Genomic DNA, 22,588 nt, shown 5'->3' with positions numbered 1-22,588 from the left:
GTCTTGAGGAGGTTTCATTAATTTGGGAGAATTTGATGACAAATAATGATAGGCACATTGAAAACAGGAAAGAAAGCAGGGAAATATTAACTTCAGGGAGATCAAAATGTTGTGCAAAATGTTTACATTGTCTTAATGATAAGAATATTGAATAGTAATCTAACCAAAATTAGGATGTCACTATTGGAAAGGTGGTGGGACAGGAAATGTGTGCGTGCAAGCCTGTTGTGTATGCTTCTGTGCATGTGTGTATGCAACAGAAGGGCACTAATTCTTCCTCTCATCGAGAATGCCCCCAGCTAAGAAAACAAGAGACAGGATGAGCATGATTTCATAAAGGAGACCACCTGATGCTTTTGTGGGAAAATTTACATGTTAAGTTGCTCTTCTCAAATCTGAGGAGTTGTGAAATAAACAGCTGTTATAGGAATAGTATCTTTATTTCCCAAGAATAGCTTTGAACCGAAAGTAAATTTTGTTCTATACCTGCCAGTCTTGATGTTGAGGATTTTTCTTCAAGCACCATGCGTTTGTTTCAGGTGAGCGCCATTTTGAATGGTATGTTAGATCAGAGCTTCAGGGATCGAGCCAGCCAGAGACACCAAGGACTGAAACTTGCGAGTACAATTCTGCATAACTGGAAGAAGTGGGACTCGTGGTGGGCCAAAGATTCTGCTCCTGAAAGTAAAACGGCAGTGCTGACCTTACTGGCAAAAATTTTGCAGGTATCTTGAGAAACCTATTAAAAATGCAGTTGTTTTGGAATCTCTAAGTTGTATCTTTAAAAATTTGATGGAGGTTTCTTAAGAGCTCATTGGTTTGATAAATAAAAAGTATTTTTATTGGATAGTTGCTGATTACATTTTATACTTTTTCCCTTTCTGATACTTTATCTTATACGTTATCTTTTCAGTGTTTTTGCATATGTCATCTTGCCAGATAGATTCAAAATATTTCAGGATAAGAATTGTTAAAATATTATTGAAGCCCAAGAACAAATTTATAGGTTATTTCTGAAGTTAAAAAACTTGGAAAACGTGTTAAAAGAAATTAGAGGCATAATATAGAAATGTATCATGTTTTTATTTACCCTCCTTTAGATTGATTCATCTTTTAATACAAATCACAGTGCATTCCCTGAAGTTTTTACAACATATGCTAGTCTACTTGGTGATTCAAAGTTGGGTTTACATTTAAAGGTAAGTGGTGAAAAAGATTTTTCTTTTAGATTACATTCTCCATTATTTTCCCATTTTATATTTTTGCATATCTGTGATATTTTCTGTTTTTTATTATGGCAAATTTCAAACATACTCAAAAGCAGAGAATAACCCCTACATACCGGTCATTCAGCCTCAATAGCCGTCTGTCTATAGCCATCTGTCTTCAACTATGCAGTCACTCCCATCCTTGAAGGAAACCCCTGATACCATTTTATCTGATCTGTGCATACTTTTGTATGTCTCTAAAAGATAAATATAATCACAATGAGCTTACCATACTTAGAAAAATTAACATTTATCTTTGCATATGTATGATTTAAATTGGCTTTTTTGAGAATTGCTGTATTAGCAAATGACAGAATTTAAACTATTACTCAATTATTTTTCTATTAATAAATATATCTTGGTAATTTTTAGAGTCAAAAACTTAATATTATAATTTTGAAGTCCTATAATAGATTTTATGCTCTAATAAAATGTGGCCTTAATGAAAGCCATCTTTTTACTAGGTCATGAAGATGTTTCTTTGGAATTTTCTGTTTCATGATTAATCAAATTTCTCATTTCTCAATATGAGAGTCTGAGAACTTACTTTCCACACAAGGGAGATAGAAAACAGCATCTAGTTTCTTCTAGTTTCTTTTACTTTTATTATGAAGTTCTGAATTAGTCTTGTGAAGGAATACTTATAAATTACCCCATAGGTATTCAGGATGTACTTTCCACACCAAACTTTTCCAGTTTATCTCTACTAGAGTCTATATTTGTAGAAGGAAAAATCACACACAGAGTCATATACAGTATCCTGTTTAATTACACGTTAATTAAATTAACATTGGCCTGAGTTGGCCCACTGGCCTCTAGAGTAGAAGCTGAGATACAGCATCGCCTTCAGGTTGGTCTTCAATGTAATCTAGAAGGTATTCTGGAGTCATTCATTGAATCCACACAGTGCTTTATTTGCAAAACCTTTAGAAAGCAGTAATTTTATTTATTCTGTAGGATTCGTAAGCACCAACTGGTGCAGTTTCATATGTCTGCGTTGCTCCCACAGGGTCAAGCTGTAATTCTTCTTCCATTCTTTACCAATCTTACTGGAGGCAGTCTTGAGGACCTTAAGCATGTTCTGGAAAAGCTTATTGTTTCTAATTTCCCCATGAAGTCTGAAGAATTTCCCCCGGGAACTCTGCGTTACAATAATTATGTAGATTGCATGAAAAAGGTTAGTTTTTAGTAGTACTAAGTAAAATTAAAACAATGCTTTTCTGTTACATTTCTTGATGAAAAGAAGTGAAATATTCTGAGTCAGAGAAGTATTCTAACTGTAAGAATTCAGTTCATTTTGAAAGCTGGGTAGCTGTGGAAGCAGGTGCATATCCAAATCTTTCAGAATTCACCCTCCTCCCATTTTAATTTGAAATATTTTATGCAGAAAAATATTGTGAAGTATTTTATGCATAATATATACTTTTAGAAAAATAATTCCAAAGAGCTAAGAAATGGAATATTACCAATATGGTTCAATTTCTAAAATTTAATTAAGTAGTGATTATTTGAAAATTTAATTAGTTAGTGATTATCACCTATATTATTTAATGTACAGCTGAAGGTCTCTAAAATATCAGTGGCTTAAACAAGGTGGTGGATTCTTTGTTTCTCCTGTATAGTACTAGATTGTTGTTTTTTTCGGCAACTAGATACAGGTTTCCCTTGCTATCCAAAAGTAGAGCATTTCTGTGAAACCTTTTATAAGCCTGAATGGCATAAAGCAAAGAAGCATTTGCCATTAATTTATATGGAAATTTTTTGAGCATTCCTAGACCCAAAAAATATCGTCTCTTAGGTGCTTCTCATACCAAAGGACACATCTTGCGTAGAATAAATTGAGATAAAGCACAGATGCTCACAGACACAGTTACTTCACAGCTATGGCAGTTTGATGCTGACTGAGATGCTAGCATAGTTCTTGGGGAGAGAGCTTGGTGGTGCTGCTCTCGTTACTCAGGGCATATGCTGCCTGTATAACAGCTTACTGCAAAACAAATGCAGAATGCTATTTTTGCTTTTTTTTTTTTTTTTTTCATAAAAGCAAAAATCCTCTGGATTTCTTCAGTTAGTGAGAATAGGTTCTAATATAGATCTTTCATAAGAGCAAGGTGGTATATCGCATACTTTTGAAAAGCAGATGATATGGGTACTTGACTGGAACTTGGATTCAACCCATAAAAAATTAAGAGAATGACCATTGGAGGGTGGATAGTGGTCTGCCATACTTGTGATGGATTGAGCCCTGGGCTAATGTCTGAATTCTCAAAAATGATGAAGATATTATCTTAGAGTAAAACAAGGAAGAAACTGAAAGAAACAGATGATTCAAATACACTAATGCTAAGGTAGAGATAAACGTAGGGTATAGGTGTGGCAGATTATATTTTCCAAAGATGACTGTACCAATATATTTTGTCCCACATGTTCTTTTTACGGTGTGACTCTTCCATTGAGAGACAAAGTCTAATTTTCCCACTATGAATATGGGTTGGCCTTGAAGACTCACTTAGAACAAAACAAACAAAAATGCAGTGGAAGTGATGCTATGTGACTTCCAAGGCTAGTCACAAAAGGCTTAATACTTTTCTCTTGACTCTGTCTTTCTTGGATTTCTTATCTGTGGGACCCATCACCATCTTGTAAGAAAGCAAAGTAGCTACATGGAAAGGCTATTTTACAAACACCATCCATCCACCCAGATGGGTCCGTTTTATATAATTTTCCCCAAACATACAGAAAAATGGAAAGAACAGTCAAGCATCTGTATAACCATCTTTTGTCATTTTGTCATACTTGCTTTATCTGTATATGTATGCATGTGGTATGTTAGTTACTGAAATATTTGCAGGTTAGTTTCAGATATCAAGATACTTCACCCCTAAATACCTCAGCATACATGTTCTAAGAATAATAATAATAAGCACAATAATGTTTTTATACCTAAGAACATTAGCCCTCCTCTGACACTATGTGTTATGTAGTGCGTATTCACATTTCTTTAAATGTCCTCATGTTTAGCTGTTTTTTTTTCAAACCGGTACCTAATTAATGACTGCATCAAATTGTCATGTCTCTAGTATCTTTTAATCTAGAACTAGTTCACCCCATCCCTTTTATTTTTCCATGACATTGTGTTTTTGGAGGAAACTTCCAGATCTTCTCTTGAATACTTCTCTTGGATGTTGTCCCCTGTTTGATTGTTTCCATGAGATGTTCTTTAACTTGTCCACCATCCCCTGTATTTCCTCTGAACTAGAAGTTAGGCTTAATCTGTGGTCATGAGATTCAGGCTAATCTTTTTGGCAACAGTAGCGTATCAGGAGGCAAATACTGTCGTTGTCCCACTGGTAGTGGCCTCAAATCTGGAGGCCTGGTTAAAGTGGTGACTGCCTCATCTCTCTTGAATGGTGCATTTCTGCAATTAGCAGATCATTGATGTAGTGATACCATCTAAGTATCCTGTTCCCAAGCGGTCTGTTACCTAATGATTATTGCATCCATATTACTTTCTCTTAATGTAAGTGCTCTAATATAAATATAAGTGCAGTCACTAAACATTTGAAGAAAACTTCCAGCCTAAAAAGATGTAAACCAACAGGAAGAAGGAACTCAGAGGGAACTGAATCAACAAAGGGAGATGGGAGATGAGAACATATAAAAGAAACTGTAAGAGTAACTTCAGAGAGGAGAGAAGGTATTGTGTCCATGAAGTAGAACAAGTGCTCTTGGAAATTAAATATATAAAAGCAAAATTAAAAAAAAAAAAAAACAACTTTGCAAAACAGAAGATAAAATTGAGGACATTTCCCAGAAAGTAGAACAAACGGATGTCAAGATGGAAGATGGGAGAGTAGAGATGAGAACATTGGGTGAGTAGCTAGAACAGCTGCTGTGCGATGAAGGTCATGTGGAAAAGAACCAGGTCTCCAAACTGAAAAAGCCCCAGAGTACCTGGAATGGTGAAGACAAAGTCCTCAGTGAAGGCACATCATCGTGGAGTTTCAGAATCTGGGTTCAGATCTTTAGAAGATCCTGACCGCTCTAAGAGGGAAACATATCTGCAAAACCTTAAAAGGATCAAAACTCAAATATTTAGCAAACATTTATTATGTGCCAGGTATTCGTTATAGCTGCAGAAACGGTGGAAGTATTAGCATTTGTTAATTCTCTGTGAAAGCCTGTTTTAATTTTGTTAGAACTGTTCAAAACAAAAATAAAAACCCAAGGAAATTATTATTATTGTTGTTTCTTCTAGTTCCTAGATGCATTGGAATTATCTCAAAGTCCTATATTGTTGCAGTTAATGACAGAAATTCTTTGTCGGGAACAGCAACATGTTATGGAAGAATTATTTCAATCTACTTTCAAAAAGATTGCTGGAAAGTAAGTCATAGTATTCTAGTCTGGGACCCCGGGAACCATATACATTTTATTTCTTTGGGAAATTATCTTCTCTGTTCCAAAAAAAAGGTTGAGTGGCAATTGCAGTCAACTCTTACAACTAAATTTTATTTTGTTTTTCTTGGAGGAAAAAAGAACTTATTGTGAGAATTTTAAGCACAGTCAAAGCTAAAGGGTAAGACTGTAACTGAGCATCCAAATCAAACACACTCCAGCATTTTCCGGCCTCATCACCCCTGTTTTAGCCTCTTTTCTCTTGTGCTGTAGTTATTGTAACAAAGCAGATCCCTGATGTCATTTCACCTCTAATAACTTCTGCATGTATATTTAAAATTATACTGTTATTCTTGGGTTGCTATATAGTACTGTTATCAATGGAGAAAAATTATCAGTAATTCTGTTTTCAGATTTCTCCAGTTGTCTTAACTGCTCTATACTGTTGGATTATCTTTTTACATGGCATTTCACTGTTGTATCTCAGTCTGTCTTCATCTAGAACAGTCCCCTACCCTCTTATTTTTTTGTTGTTGTTAAAGAAACTTGGACACTTGGCGTACACGGTTAGTTACATAACCTGATCGATTTACCTGATTTTTGTCTCTGTTCTTTTAACTCGTTCCTCTAACCCCGGTTTCCTGTAAGTGGAAAGTTAGGTCTAAAAGCTTAGTTAGATTCAGGTTCAAGTTTTGGCAAGATTACTTAATAGTGGATGCTCTGTATTTCGTGTTCATGGCATTTGGCACAAGGTGTGAAGTGGTCTTAATTTTAACGATGCTAAGATTAATCAGTTATGTTTGGCGTGGGCTTTTCCTGAGGTTCTAGCATCCATTTATGATCGTTGCCCCAAATCATTTATTTTACTGGGAGTTGCAAATGGTCATTTAAAAAATCCTTTTATTCCTTCTAAATTTAAGAGCTAGAATTATGTTGTAATGAACTTGCCTTTATTACTAGGACTATTTGGTTACCCAAATATAGTTTTAGTGTTGTAGAAAATCACAGTGGACAAAATGGAACAAATTTGATCATTAATTTTTTAATTATTAATTTTTAAAGTTAGGGCTTGACGCTGTGGCTACTTCTAATTGTGGCCAGTGAGTCTTTTTTAAAAAAAATTTTTTTAACGTTTGTTTGTTTATTTCTGAGAGACAGAGATAGCGTGAACAGGGGAGGGGCAGAGAGAGAGAGAGAGGGAGACACAGAATCTGAAGCAGGCTCCAGGCTCTGAGCTGTCAGCACAGAGCCCGATGCAGGGCTTGAACTCATGAACCACGAGATCATGACCTGAAATGAAGTCGGACCCTTAACTGACTGAACCACCCAGGTGCCCTGTTTTGTTTATCAACATTATTTATATTGATTTGTAAACATCCATGGTATTTTATCTTACTGAGTTGTATTTTACATATCATAAAATTCACCTATTTTAAGTTTAGAATTCAGTGATTTTTAGTAACTTTACTGAGTGGTACCGCCATCACTATAGAATAATTTCATCCTCTTGATAACATCCTATATTAACTCACATTCCCATTCCCAGCCCCAGGCAATCACTAATCTACTTTCAGTCTTTATAACTTTGCCTTTTCTGGACATTTCATATAAATAGAATCATAGAATATGTGATCTCTTATGTCTGGCTTTTTTTTTTTTCTAGCAAGTTTTTGAGGTTCATGATGTAGTGTGAATCAATAATTCATTCCTTTTTATTGACATTTTAAAAAACCATAATTAACCAACTATAGAACATTCTATACAATGGGAGAATACACATTCTTTTGAGCACATATGGAAGCCATAAAACAAGTCTTAATAAATTTAAAAGGAATTAAATCTTACAGAGTATGTTCTTCATCCATAATGAAGTTATTTATATGTTAATAATGGAAGAAAACACTTCTAAATAACCAACTAATTAATACATTTGTAAGTAGCCCTTGGGTCAGAGAAGAAATTACGAGTGAAATCAGATATTTGATCTGATATTTGATCAGATCAGATCTGATCTGATATTTGATCAAATCAGAATTTGATCTGAATGAAATACGAATAAAGCATATCCAAATGTATGAGATAGAACTAAAGCAGTGCCTAGAGAGGAATTTGTATTTTTTAATACCTGTATTAGAAAATAAGAAAAAGTTACAGAGAGGGAAGGAGGCAAACCATAAGAGACTCTTAAATACTGAGAACAAACTGAGGATTGATGGGGGGTGGGGGAGAGGAGAAAGTGGGTGATGGGTAGGGAGGAGGGCACTTGTTGGGATGAGCACTGGGTGTGTTTATTGGGAATTGGTATCCAATTGGGAAACCAATTGGATAATAAATTATATTTAATAATTAAAAAAAGAAAATAAGAAATATCCTAAATCAGTAATATAAACCTGTACCTTAAAATCAAGAAAAAGAAAACTGAAGAGAAGCAGAAGGAAGAAATAATAAAGATTAGAGTGAAAATTAATGAAATCGAAATTAGAAAAATGGTGGAGAAAAATCAGTGAAACTGAAATTTGTTCTTTGAAAAGGTAAATGAAGAACTGTTAGCTAGACAAACTAGGAGTAACAAAGAAGGTACAGTTCATGAAAATTAGGAAGGAAAGAGGGAGTGTTACCACTGATCTCTCAGAAGTTAAAAAGATTATAGGGAAATATGAATAACATTATGCTAACGAATTCAACTTAACTAAAATGGACAAATTCGTAAAAAGTCACAAAATACCAAAAGTGACTCAAGAAGAAATAGAAAATCTGAGTATAACCTTTAGTAAGTAAATAAATAGAATTAAAATCTTCTCACAAAAAGAAAAGAATAAAATCTCACAAGGGAAAGCCCAGACCCAGATAGCTTCACTGGTGAATTTTCATCAAATATTTAAAGAAAAAATACCAACACTTGATAAACTCCTCAGAAAATACAGAAGAAAGGAATCCTTCTCACCTTATCCTATGAGGCTAGTATCACACAGATAAAGCCAGAAAGAAACATTGCAAGAAACCTATAGACCAGAATCCTTTGTGAATATAGACACACAAATTTTCAAAAATGTATTAGAAAAACACATCCAGCCAAGGGAACCACCTGGGTGGCACAGTCGGTTAAGCGTCTGACTTAGGCTCAGGTCATGATCTCACTGTTTGTGAGTTCGAGCCCCATGTTGGGCTCTGTGCTGACAGCTCAGAGCCTGGAGCCTGCTTCGGATTCTGTGTCTCCCTCTCTCTCTCTACCCTGTCCCCATCAGATTCTGTCTTTCAAAAATTTAAAAAAACAAAACAAAACACATTCAACAACATATAAATGTTACACACTGTTGCTAATTGGGATTTGTCCTAGGAATGCAAAACTAATTTAACATCTGAGAATCAATGAATAGTATATAGTATATTAAAAAAAATAAAGGACAGAAATCACATTCCCATTTTAGTGGATGCAGATAAATTTGTGACAAAGCCCAACATCCATTCATGACGAAAAGGACAAAAGGTCATCTATGAAAAACCAACAGCCAACAGAATATTTAATAGTAAAAGACTGAATGCTTTCCCCCTAAGTCTGAGAACAAGGCAAGGATGTGTACTCTTTTCAGTTCAACACTGTACTGGAGGTTCTGGCCAGTGCAGTCAGGAAAGAGAAAGAAATAAAAGGCAACTAGATTGGAAAGAAAGAAGCAAAACTGTCCTTATTCACAGATGGCATGAGGGAGAGAATCCTAAGATCTACAAAAAGCTTTCAGAACTAATAAGCAATTATAGAAGTTTGTAGGATACCGGATCAATGTTCAAAAATCAACTTTTCTGTATATGAGCTGAGAACATTTCAAAACTATAACTAGGAATATAATTGTTTTCTTAATAGCATCATAAAAACAAAGTAATAAATTTAGTAATAAATTTAACAAAAGTGCAAGACCTGTGCACTAAAAATTATAGTCCACTGCTGAAGGAAATAAAAAAATAAAGATTTAAATAAATGGAGAGACATCCCATGTTCATGAATTTGAAGATTCAATATTTGTTAACATGGCAATTCTGTTAAGTTGATATATAAATTTAATGTGACCGCTGTCAAAATTCCAGCAAGACTTTTGTGTGTGTGTGTGTGCAATTTAAAATTTTCATTTTAATTATAATTTACTTAGAATATACTCTCTGTGAGTTTTGTGTTCCAAAATCACTTGGTAAAGATTTCTTCAATACGTAGCTGTTATACCAATTAGTTAGGTATGCTTATTTTAATTATCAGATTTTAGAAATGTTTATGTTTTTTTCTTTTGATTTAATTTTCTTTTTGAACATGTAAAACATTTACATGATTTGAAGGTCATATCTTTATAATGAACTATATTCAGGAGTCTTATTTCTGTCTCTGTCCCCTCTCTTATTCCTTTTCACCTCCCTTTTTTTCCATCTCATGTCTTCTACAGATCACTACATGTTGGTACCAAGAGATCTTCTTCAGTCCTTTTTTATTTAAATAACTGTATAATTATTCACTATAGCATACTATTTTGAAGCAGCCCCCTTGGGCTCAGTCTTTTGCTGTTAAAAATAATGTCACAGTGAATAGCCATGTGTGTATGTCATTTTGTATTTTGCCAGTATGTCTTTGGAGTGGATTCCTATACGTAATTCAAAAATTAAATGCATTTGTAATCTTGCTAGCTTTTACCACATCCCTTATTTTGAGGCTGTAATTATTTGCATTCCCTCGACAATGTATGAGAATGTCTGTCTCATCACAGTCTTGCCAACAGAGTATATTGTCAAACACTTGGATTTTTTTCCAATTATATAGGTGAGAGGGGATCTCTCAGTGTTGTTTTAGTTTATATTTCTCTTATTATGAGTGAAAGAGAGCATATACTCATATGTTTAGATCTCATTTGCATTTATTTTAAGTAAACTATCTGCTGGCCCATTTTTGTTCTTTTTGCTCTTTTTCCTTTTCTTTTCCTGCTCCTCTTTTTAACTTTCTGTGTAATAGTTTTAGGGCTGTGCATCTCTATTGTGCTCAGTATCAGGAAGCTCTTCAGAAGAATTTAAATCTAAGACCATGCCCAAATAAATGTTACAGAAGCCCATGTAGCATCTGTCCTGCAGCCTTACAGTTTTGTGACTGAATTACCTTCATCTAATATTTTTACTCTGGTTCCTATTTAACTTCGGAGTATCAGGATTTTAGAACCAGAAAAAGATTTTAATAATCATTTAGTCCTAACCTCACATTTTTATAGGTGAAGAAACTAACTGTATTCTTAGTTTATAGATTTATAGACAGGATCTTACAGATGATCATTCAAGTATCTTTCATTCCAGATAAGAACATAAAGGGCCAGATGAATGTATCTCTGTATAGGAAATACGAATGGCAGTTTGTTACTAGGAAGAGACTAGAATTTGTAAATTATGATCCATGAGATTCAAATTCTGGAATTGTGATCATCTTCAGGCCTGAGACTCTCCCATAGCCTCAGCTGTTTTCTAAACAACATCAGATTTGAAAGTAAATGAAAACTGTTCTTAATGCCTAAATTCGGCATGAAGATTTCTGGGGATGAGTATAATAATATGATTTATGTACAGATGTTTCTTGTTTTTCATGCATATATATATATATATAATCTTTAAAGTTATTTTTTTAATTTGTAGTCATTGGTATTTATTTTGCTTGTTTTATGTGTGGGCACTCAAAACATTTGTTCAAAGCAGGGATGTTCATATAATTTTCTTTTTTTCTTAGGAGTTCATGTGTCACACAATTAGCCCTTTTGGAAAGTGTGTACAGAATGTTCAAGAGGGATGACCTACTTTCAAATGTCACTCGCCAAGCATTTGTAGATCGCTGCCTTCTCACTCTGCTTTGGCACTGTAGCCCGAATGCCTTGATAGAATTCTTTAGCAAAATTGTGGTGGATGCCATTGATGTGTTGAAGTCTAGATTTACAAAGGTATTGTACATCTGTTGTTAAATGTACTATTAAATTTTTTTTAGTGTTTCATTTATTCTTGAGAGTAAGGCAGAGTGTGAGCAGGGGAGGGAGAGAGAAAGAGAGCGAGACACAGAATCTGAAGCAGGCTCCGTTCTCTGAGCTGTCAGTACCGAGCCTGATGTGGGGCTCAAACTTATGAACCATGAGATCGTGTCCTAAGCTGAAGTTGGACACTTAACCAACTGAGCCACCCAGGCGCCCCTTAAATTGACTCTTAATAAGAATTGATAAATCTCCTTGGCTGGTGTTCTTAAAAACTTCCATATGTTCAGTCAGAAGATCTCTGTTGCTCAAGGAGCATTACTTCAACAGTTTGGTAACAACTTGTAGTTACATGGGATCTGTGTTAGTTTCCTGCGGGTGCTATAACAAATTACCACCACCATGGTGTAGAACAACAAAAACTTATTCTCTCATAGTTCTGCAGGCCAGAAATCAATTTCCTCGGGCTGAAATCAAGGTGTTGCAAGGCTCCGGAGGCCCTAAGGGAAAATCCGTTCTTTGCCTCTTCCAGCTTCTGGCAGCTGCCAGCATTCCGTGGCTTGTGGCCACATCACTCCTCTCCCTCCTTCTGTGGTCACATTACCTCCTCCTTTTCTGTCTAATTTCTCTCTGCATGTGTTGTGTTGAGGACCCACTTGGATGATCTCCCCATATCAAGATCCTTTACTTGATTTCATCTGTATAGTCCTTTTTTGTCATATAAGGTAACATTCGTGGTTTCAGTGATTAAAATGTGGGTATTTGTATGTGGATATTATCCAGCCGAATACAGTCCACCTGCACCAAATGTTCCCTCTTGCAAAATACATTTATCCCATCCCAACATCCCCCAAAGTCTAAATGCATTATAGCATCAACTTTTAAGTCCAAGGTTGCATCTGAATATCATTAGCTCAGAGTCCTTTTTCATCATTCACATCATATGAATCAGGTATGGGTGGGATTCTGGGTATGATCCATCATGGGGCAAAATTCTTTCCATTTGTAGACCTGTGAAACTAGAAAACAAATTATTTGTTTTTCTTGCCTGTAGAATTCAGGGATTATAACAGCCTTTTTTCATTTCATTTTGTCTCTGTCCCTTTCAGTCCAAGCTGGTGGTGTTTCTTCTGGTATGACATTCTCAAAAACTCTGTAGCTCTCCTATGTATGCCTTAGAGGTTTACTAACAGGAGAGTCCTCCACAGATCTTTGCTGGATAATTCCATCTCTGTTCCTGGCTCTGATGAAATAATTAAGGGCATCCATGAGTCCCATGCTTAATTTCTTTAGCAGTAGTCCAAGATTGTCCAGCTACACCCTTGTTGTGTTTGGAGCCACTTTTTTAACAGTGAATCTCCTAATGTTACCATCTTTTACAGTCTGGATAAGCTGAGAATTTCTCAAATCAAGTTTTGGTTCTTTTTGCCCAGCAGTTCCTAACTCAATTTATCTCTTGACCCTCACATTTTATTTTAAGCAGCAAAGAAGAAAGGGGGTAGCACCTTCTAAAAATTTGCTTGGAAATTTTTAGTTAAATATTCAAGTGCATGGCTTGTAAGTTCTGCTGTGTGTGCGGCCGTAGAACACTGTTTAGCTAAGTTTTCTGCCACTGTATTACAAGGATCTCCTTTCCTTCAGTGTCAAAAATATGTTCTTTATTTCCTTCTGAGACCTCACCAGCAGCTACTTTAACATCCATATTTATGCCAAAGATGTGTTTATGATGAGTGAGATGCTCCCTAAGACAATTTGGTTTTGCTAGCATGCTTTTTCACTTCCTTCTGAGCCCTCACCAGCAATGCCTTCAGTGCTGGTATTTCTACCAGCAGTGTCTGCAGGCAGTTTAGGCTTTTTCTGGCAAATTTCTTTCAGCCTCTACCCATCATCCAATTCCAAAGTCACTTTCATATTTTTGGTATTTGTTACAGGAGATTAAACTCTTAATGCCAGAATGTGTGTTATTTCCTGAATCTTCAAGTAATAAATTACCATAAGCTTGGTGGCTTAGAACAACAGAAATTTATTCTCTCCCAGTTTTGGAGGCCAGAAGTCCAAAATTAGTTTTACTGACCTAAATTTATGCTGTTGTCATGGCCACGCTTGCCCCTGTGGCTCTGAGTGTCTACTTCCTGTCTCCTCCAGCTTCTGGTGGCTGCTGGCATGCCTTGTATGTGGCTGTGTCACTCTGACCTCTAATTCTGTCATCACATTGCCTTTTCCTTTCTGTCTCATCCCTTTATGTATCCTCTTATACAGTTACATATGATTTCATCTAGGGCCCACATGAACAATCCAAAATTGTCACCCAATCTCAAGATCCTTAACTTAATCACATTTGCAAAGTCCTTTTTTTGCCTTGTGAGAACTCATAGGTTCTGGGAGTTAGGACTTGGATACCTTTAGGAAATACCATAAATAGTTGAAAATCTTGTTTTTTAATACATTGAAGTTTCACCTGTTATCATCATGACTTTGATAAGATTTTGTGCAAAAGTCCTATATTGATGCCCTAAGTTCTCTATTTGGATATTATGTGTTATTTCCTGCCACATTCAACGTAACACATCAATATACCCATGTTTCTGACCCTTGGCAGTCTCCTATTGAAGTGATTCAACATGTTTGTTAAAATTATTTTCTATGTAAAGAGCACTGAGTATTAAATTGAACATTTGATATATTAAAAAACTATTTTTCTTGTTTGATGAGACCAAAGACAATTACTTGTTACTTTTCCTTAGCTAAATGAATCTACCTTTGATACTCAAATCACCAAGAAGATGGGCTGTTACAAGATCCTAGATGTGATGTATTCTCGTCTTCCAAAAGATGATGTTCACTCGAAGGAGTCTAAAATTAATCAGGTTTTCCATGGCTCATGTGTTACAGAAGGAAGTGAACTTACAAAGACACTTATTAAGTAAGATTTTTAGTTAATTTGGGGTTGTATTTGATTCGTTGATATTTTTGATGCATGTATTTTATTCACGTATATAATGTGAATAAATGTTTATTTAAATATGAGTTTTTATGGTTTTCTTGTTTTCTTTCTTGTGCACAAACTACTTAGGTGTACTTTAATTTAGCAGGTTATGGGTAACATGTTTTATCCTATACTCATCTTTTATAAGGAATAAAACTTCTTTTCTTTTATTGTTTTTTCCTGCCATTTTCCTCCCTTAATAGGTTGATATATTTTTAGTGGCATGATTTACAGCACGAAGGGATTTATGTATTTTATTTTTCCTGACCTCCATTTGAAATTAAAGGAATGTTGCATGTTTAAGCAGGTTTTCTGTAAAATACAGAGCAGTCCAATACATTTTCTCTCAAAGTGGCCTTCTCATGAAGTTCCCTCTTAGTTAATATTGACACAGACATTGCCAGGCCTCATTTGCCTTTCCCAAGCAAGCTGTTCCGTACTGTCCTCTTACCCTCAGCCTTCTTTTACCTCCTCGGGGAATGATGTGCCCGACATCCATTCATGTGCACTAACGAGACTTGGGCGTCCTGTTTTATTTCCCTTCATCTTCATCTCTCCGGCCTGCCGGGCGGGGGTTATCTCCTCAGCACTCCCGAGGCTGCTGCCCTTTTCTCATCCTCCTTCCTTCGCCTCGAGTTGTAGTGTCTGGTGTTCTCTGGGGAAGCACTGCAGTGTAGTCTCCTTCTCAGTTATTCACCCTGTTCCCGGGCTTGTCTCTATCAGTTCTGTCTGTGCTGCCGCTAGTCTGGTAACACCTCTGCAGTGTGAACCTGACTGTTTCATCCTGCTACCTGAAACACTTCGAAAGAACCTCATCCTCAGTAGCAGGGGCCAGCAAACTTTTCCTGTAAATGTCCCACTCGATAGTAACCATTTTCAGGTTTGCAGGCTATATGGTCTCTTGCAACTACTGCGGTGGACTGGGAAAGCCGTCATAGACAATGTGGAAACGAAGGGGCATGGCTGTGTTCTGACAACACTGTTTTCAAAAGTAGTTGGCCACATGGGCATTGTTTGGAGATCGCATTACGCAGAATTCACTCCAGGCTCCTTAGCATGGCAGGCGAGCTCTTCCGGAAACGACCGCCTCTCCACCTTCCGCTCACTGCCAGGCACTGCCAGTTCCCACCTCATCTTCTGAACACGCAGTGTGGCTTGTGCCTTGCTGGAAGTGACACTCTTCTCTCTGCTCAGAATCCTCGCATAACTTAGAAATCAAAATTCGGTTCCGATAATTTCTCTTAAAACCTTTGTTGGCTCTTTCGCCTGGGTTACCGTCCATCTTCCTTGTTTCCATGTCTTAACTTACCGTGCTTGTTGCTGTTGCTGTGCATACCACAGTGTGGTGAAATCCCTAGGCACTGTCTTCCCTCGAGGTGTGCGTGAATATAGTGACTTGCTTGACTTTTATTTTTGGTACCTGGTACTGTGCTGGGCGCAAACCTGACACTCGGAGAAGGCTAACCTGAATTGAGATCCTGTTGTTGGGCATTGTTGGGCTCTAGCAATGATTTCCCTGTTAGGTGAATTGATTTTTCACCTGGATCTACTCTGCAGATTGTGCTATGATGCATTTACAGAGAACATGGCGGGTGAGAATCAGTTGCTAGAGAGGAGAAGACTGTACCATTGTGCTGCGTACAACTGTGCCATTTCTGTTATCTGCTGTGTCTTCACCGAATTAAAATTTTACCAAGGTTTTCTGTTGAGTGAAAAACCTGAAAAGGTAGGCTTCTGAAATTTTCACTGTTGCTGCCATTGTAGGATTGCAAGTTAGATTATATGAATTAAAATTGTATCATAATTTGCACCTTCTTATAATATTAAAGGTGTAGTTCTTTGAGTTCTGTATATATGTATTTTAAAGCCAAAATGCTTCCCCATGAATTATAAGTAGCGTTAACTCTATAGTAGCATCAGCAATAACAATTTCCACTATTCAGATATTTTTATTGCGACTTTTTGGATTTACAGAACTTGCTTATTTTTGAAAATCTGATTGACCTGAAACGCTGCTACACATTTCCTGTAGAAGTTGAGGTGAGTCAAATCTTTAATGGTGTTCCTAAGTTTAAAAAATTTACCAAGAGCTTATAGAAGAAAAAGCAATATGTTATGATGAACAAAAACTCCCAGTATCAAGTCTGCTTTGAACTATAAAATCTGGTAGTTTAATGTAGTTCAGCCTCTCAGGCACCTATAAAAACATGATCATAACTCGACTTTTTGCTCTTTTAGCTAGTAAAGGATAGAAAATGGCAATAAAAGGAGCTGGGAGGACATATGCCAGCAGTGTTGTGCTGAGTTAATTTATCTGTTCGGTGAAATTGAGATCCATCCAGATACAGAATTATAACACTCTGGCCCTGCTTGGGTGATTTGGCAGGATAATGGGGGTGCTGTGAGCTGACGTCATGTGGATAAGTGGAAAACTTGCTGTGGCAAACGTGACAAACTTGATTTTAGCCAAGCTGAGTTTGACACGCCAACCTCAGCGATTGGTAGGAGATTGTCACTGCAGCTTTTCACAGCCCATTGGAAATGGGAATTGGGCGGGCAGAGTGCCAGAGCTCTGGGTTGTCTGGGTCAGGAACTGTCATTCATGTTCACCTGCCTGGCTGCTGACCTCGACCACATCTAAGTCTTTCATGAGTTCATGTAAATGGTTGCTTCCTGCCTTGTGCCCTTTTGGAACAAGACTGGGAACTTTTCTCAAGGTGTAACACTGTTCAAAGAACTAAAAATCCAAAAAATAATAGCACTAGTGTATTAAGCATTCAGACACTTGGTATATGTCACTTCTAAACTTTGCAACAGCACTGTGAGGTGCTATGACATACCATAACCATGCAGTTGAGGAAACTGAGCTCGTAAGTAAAATACAGACTGTTAGTAATTTGGGCTGCCACATCTTAGCCCACCCTGGGTCCCCAAGCAATTTGGCAAAAAAATTATTTTTGCAGGTTGTCAAAGTTTTATTTATTTTTAAATGCTTATTTATTCATTTTGAGAGAGAGAGGGAGCACGAGCAGGGGCACAGAGAGAGAGTCCCAAGTAGGCTCTGCGCTATCAGCACAGAACCCGACTCGGGGCTTGATCTCAGGAACCGCAAGATAATGACCTCAGCTAAAATCGAGTTGGATGCTTAACCAGCTGAGCACCCAGGTGCCTCAAAAAATTAATTTTTAAACAAGACTTTTATCAAATTTACTTTTTAAAAAGTATCCACAAAGAAATACAGGTGAGTGCCCTTAAGGAATGCTTTTCCCACAGATTCTAACAGAACCCCACTGAGGCAATTGCTACTAAACTAGAAAATCGTGATCAGGATTTTACAAAGTTTTAAGTGGTGTATTTGTTTTGCCTGATAGGTTCCTATGGAAAGAAGGAAAAAGTACATTGAAATTAGGAAAGAAGCCAGGGAAGCAGGAAATGGGGATTCAGGTAGGTTGTTTTTAAAAGATGAGAAAGATTCTAATAGTTGGTATTTGTTACATAAATAAAAAATATTTTAAGTACACCAAAACATTGAAATAGAGTTTGAAAAGGTTTTAAGTGGCAAGTAGAATTTTACTTTGAAAGAAATTTAATCAGCTAAACTTTTACCTATGTAGAAAGATCTCAGAATGGCCAAAGAGGGCTGAGAAATGGTATGCTTTTTCTTAAAAGTGCAAGATTGGTTGATAGTTATCTATGTTTGTATATGGACTATGTCTGTATGTTGTTTAAATACATTCAGGAATCTGTGTTAAAATACAGATCTCATCCTGCCATTCCTCTGCTCCAAACCTCTGTCAGCTCCTACTTCCCTGAAGACAGAGCTGCCTAAGACCCCTGACCCACCTGCTGCTCCCCTGCTACTCTCCTGCTCACTCTGCTCCAGTAGCACTGCCCCCCTGCCTGTACGTATAGGCACCAAGCTCCTTTTGGCCCCAGGGCATTTGCACATGATGTTTCCTCAGCCTAGAATAATCTTGGTCCAAGATATCAGCGTTTTGTTTAATGCCAGCCTTTGAAGGAAGTTGTCCTGGCTTCCTGTTATAAAATTATCTGTCTCTTGCTCCACATGCTCCCTGTTTCATTTTTTTGCTTAATTTTTCTTCATATCTTTTTTTTTTTTCCTGACTTGAGGATAAATTTTGGACCAGTTTTGTAAATTCTTTACATTTGTGAATTGGTTGTTTTTCAGTAGTATCTTTTCCCACATTTATGTTCGACTTTTTATGCAGAATGTACCCCGTCAAAATTTTAACTGCAAAGAAATTCTGTTAACATCATATTCAAAAATTGTATGTGGTTTAACTTAATTTCTTTGTCCATGACAGTACAGAATAACCGCTCACTAATGACAAAAGCAGGAGGAGGTGTCTTTTCCCCATTTCCTTTTTGCTTTGTTAATCTGGATTATCAGTGGAGAATCACAGGATTGATAAAAGCCTTAGTTAACACAGTCTTTTAATTTTATTAATATCATTTGAGCTTAGAGAAATACATTTTTTACTAATTTGAATAAATGTATTTTGTTCTTTATATCTTAGGTGGCCCTCATTATATATCTTCCTTGTCGTATTTGGCAGACAGCAGCCTGAGTGAGGAAATGAGTCAATTTGATTTCTCAACTGGAGTTCAGAGCTATTCATACGGTTCCCAAGACTCTAAATCTACCACTGGTCATTTTCGGAGACGGGTGATCACATGTCACATATTAAAAAATATTGTTGGCATTTATAAAGGAATGGGGCTTCATACTTAGGGGAAACTAGTTCTGTGTCAGTAGTCCTCAGAGAATGGCGTGCGGAGAATTTTCCAAGATCTGAGTCCCAGCTTTCCATCCTCTAGACTCAGCAATTGGATTTTGTCAGTACAGGAAAGAAAGCTGTCTGCAAGGGCTGATTCACAGTAACCAGTGTCCATGAGAATACTGTTTTAAATCAGAACTGCATTTAAGGGTTTCCAGTGAGAAGGACGACTGCCATACTCAGAAGCTGTTTGAATATTTGATGTTATCTAACTGAGATAACTGAATGCATCTGTATTCACAGATAATAGCTTGACCTCGTAAACAGACAGGAAACTTGTAGGTAGACAGACACCTGTGCACCTACACAGACACACACATGTGTCCATATGTGTAAAAGCAGGAGTTCCACAGATACATCTGATTCCTGTCCAGGGTTCATTCAAGTTTTTTCCCTTTCCAGTTTCTTTGATATGCACTAACTTCTTTCTCTCAACCCCTTTTCTTTCCTCTATACTGATGTCCTCCCGGAGTGGGTCCTGAACCACAGGCGGGCACCTCACTCTCTCCTTCTCCATCCCCAGACATTGCCAGGCAGCTCTTGTCCCCTCTGGTCTGCCCAGCGGCTTTTTGCCCGAGGAGGGTGGGAGCAGTGCAGCGTTTTTGAAGTTGAGTTTGTACCTTACGTTGCCTCTTGGGTTGGCTTCTCTCTTTTTTAATGACTGTTTCAAAGAGGAGCCATTCATTAGTTCTTTCACCTAGATTATGTCATACATCTCTGCTGGGCAATAAAAGAGTGTGACTTTGTTCTGTTATGACTACACTGGCTAGTGAGACTCCTCTTTTGTGAACAGGCCATTTACATTGAGGCATCTTGGGTTCAATCCTCGTGCCTTCAGTTTGATCGCATGACTGAGTCCTAGTTCAGATGTATCTAGTCCTTGTGAGCAGCATCTTGATATACAATAATTTTTACTGAAAAACATGTTGAGTAGATCTGAATGCAGTCAAATGTTGTAACTCCTTTGACACCTTACCAAGTATATGGAAAAAGGGACATTAAGATTATTCTAATTGATTTTTGTGGCTGATTGAATGTGGTTTTTTCTTGTCTGTTATAAACCTGATAGTGTGTAAAATTTACTGTTTCAGTACTCATTTAGCACTGTTCCTAGTAGAACATAACATCACTTCCTGTCATTTCTAAAACCCCCAGTTTATAGAAATTATCCATTGTCTTTGGGAGGAAAGAGACCATACCCACAATGGTTATAAGAAGACTCCTTTTCCAAATACTGTACATCTTTGGGAAGTGATGTTCTGAAATAGTTCCTGCTACCAGGGCAGACAGAATTACAGAATTATGTAGGGCCATTTTATTCCTCTTTCTACCCAGTTTCTGTAAGCACTTTAACTATCTAAAAATTTCTTCTTGGGATTTCTCAAATCTTTCTTTTCTGAAAATTATCTTCCTGGGAAATATCCAGATAAATTGTTCAGCTCTGTGTGTGTGTGTGTGTGTGTGTGTGTGTGTGTGTGTGTGTGTGTAAAATTTACTATGTATATAAAACCTCAATTCATTACATTTATAAAATAATTATCTCTGCTGTAATTTCTAAGAGAATTTTAGGGTCAACAATGGTTTAAAAATTTTGCTCTTTGGGGCGCCTGGGTGGCGCAGTCGGTTAAGCGTCCGACTTCAGCCAGGTCACGATCTCACGGTCCGTGAGTTCAAGCCCCGCGTCAGGCTCTGGGCTGATGGCTCGGAGCCTGGAGCCTGTTTCCGATTCTGTGTCTCCCTCTCTCTCTGCCCCTCCCCCGTTCATGCTCTGTCTCTCTCTGTCCCAAAATAAATTAAAAATGTTGAAAAAAAAAATTTTTTTTTAAAAAATAAAAAATAAAAATTTTGCTCTTTTATTAAAGTATCAAAGCAAATTAAGGACTTTATGAAGTTTTTCAGAGAAAAACTCATTTTCAGTTTACTGAGAAAAGAAATGTTGGTAAAAGTTTATCTTAAAATTATGTGTCAGTAGCTCCACATTCTCCATAACATGGCAACTAAGAATCATGGAGACTGTTGTTCTCAAGATATTGAGCATTCTTGGGCCTCCTAGACAGAAACATTTGGAAAGATCTTTGTGTTTGTACAAAGCAACACATGTCTGCATGGATGCTATAACCTGAGCATGACCCCCAAGGAGATCTCTCCCCATGAGGAGATCAGAGGAGAATTATGTATCTATAACTTAAGGAAGATATGAGGTCCTGTAATTTTTTCTCAGTTGTTTAATAAGAAAACCTAACAAGTATATTTGATATTATTACCCAAGTATCATTGTTACCTAAGTGTGTGTTTTGTGATATTGCCCCCAAAGTCAGAATATCGCATGCACTGAAATTTTATTTATTATTTTTAATTTTTTATTTATTTTAGAGAGAGAGAGAGCACAAGTGGGGGAGCGGGGCAGAGGGAGAGAGCGATAGAATCCCAAGCAGGTTCCACACTCAGTGTGGAGCCTGACAGAGGGCTTGATCCCATGACCCTGGGATCATGACCTGCACTGAAATCAAGAGTTGGATGCTCAACCGACTGGCCACCGACCCAGAGGCCCTTGTATACTAAAAATCTAACAGTGTACTCTGCATCATCAGATTCTTCCCTTTTCCTAGGATTATAAAGATCCCGTGATCCAAGATGCTGTCCTGGAGTTAGAAATGGATGAGCTTAATCAACACGAATGTATGGCAACCATGACAGCCCTGATTAAGCACATGCAAAGAAATCAGATCCTACCTAAAAGAGAAGAGGTTTGTTTCTGCTAATCTGATGGTGTCTCATGTAATACTGTTTATTGCTATCACAGTAAGAATGAACACTTAATATCAAATACCAAATTCTGTATCTAATAAACGTGATTTTTGTTGCTTGTGTCTTAAATTTTTTAAACAATTTTAATGTTTATTTATTTATTTTGAGAGAGACCAGAGGAGGGGCAGAGAGAAAGAGGGAGAGAGAGAATCCTAAGCAGGCTCCATGCTGTCAGCACAGAGCCAGACATGGGGCTTGATCTAACGAACCCTGAGATCGTGACCTGAGCTGAAGTCAAGAGTCAGATGCTTGACTGACTGAGCCGCCCAGGAGCCTCTTGTTACTCGTCTCTTATTTTGTCATCTCATGATATCAAAGTGTGAAGTTATTTTATTCCACTTTTTAAGGTAACTT

At 37.1% G+C, this 22,588-nt stretch overlaps 1 protein-coding gene across 2 annotated transcripts in view; it reads left to right on the top strand.

The window, feature by feature from the left end:
• Positions 1-22,588, top strand: part of PRKDC (protein kinase, DNA-activated, catalytic subunit) — a 219,433-nt gene that overhangs the window by 90,016 nt on the left and 106,829 nt on the right. For both annotated transcript variants that reach the window (XM_058698565.1, XM_058698566.1), the window contains 11 exons: positions 540-725; positions 1,101-1,199; positions 2,278-2,445; positions 5,527-5,654; positions 11,410-11,617; positions 14,386-14,564; positions 16,185-16,353; positions 16,602-16,667; positions 17,999-18,071; positions 19,166-19,314; positions 22,036-22,173. In XM_058698565.1, coding sequence (XP_058554548.1) covers positions 540-725; positions 1,101-1,199; positions 2,278-2,445; positions 5,527-5,654; positions 11,410-11,617; positions 14,386-14,564; positions 16,185-16,353; positions 16,602-16,667; positions 17,999-18,071; positions 19,166-19,314; positions 22,036-22,173 — 1,563 coding nt within the window. The remainder of the gene's footprint in view (positions 1-539; positions 726-1,100; positions 1,200-2,277; positions 2,446-5,526; positions 5,655-11,409; positions 11,618-14,385; positions 14,565-16,184; positions 16,354-16,601; positions 16,668-17,998; positions 18,072-19,165; positions 19,315-22,035; positions 22,174-22,588) is intronic.

Source organism: Neofelis nebulosa, chromosome 14 (genome assembly GCF_028018385.1).
Source record: "Neofelis nebulosa isolate mNeoNeb1 chromosome 14, mNeoNeb1.pri, whole genome shotgun sequence".
Classification (NCBI taxonomy): Eukaryota; Metazoa; Chordata; class Mammalia; order Carnivora; family Felidae; genus Neofelis; species Neofelis nebulosa.
This window is presented reverse-complemented; position numbering and strand designations above follow the sequence as displayed.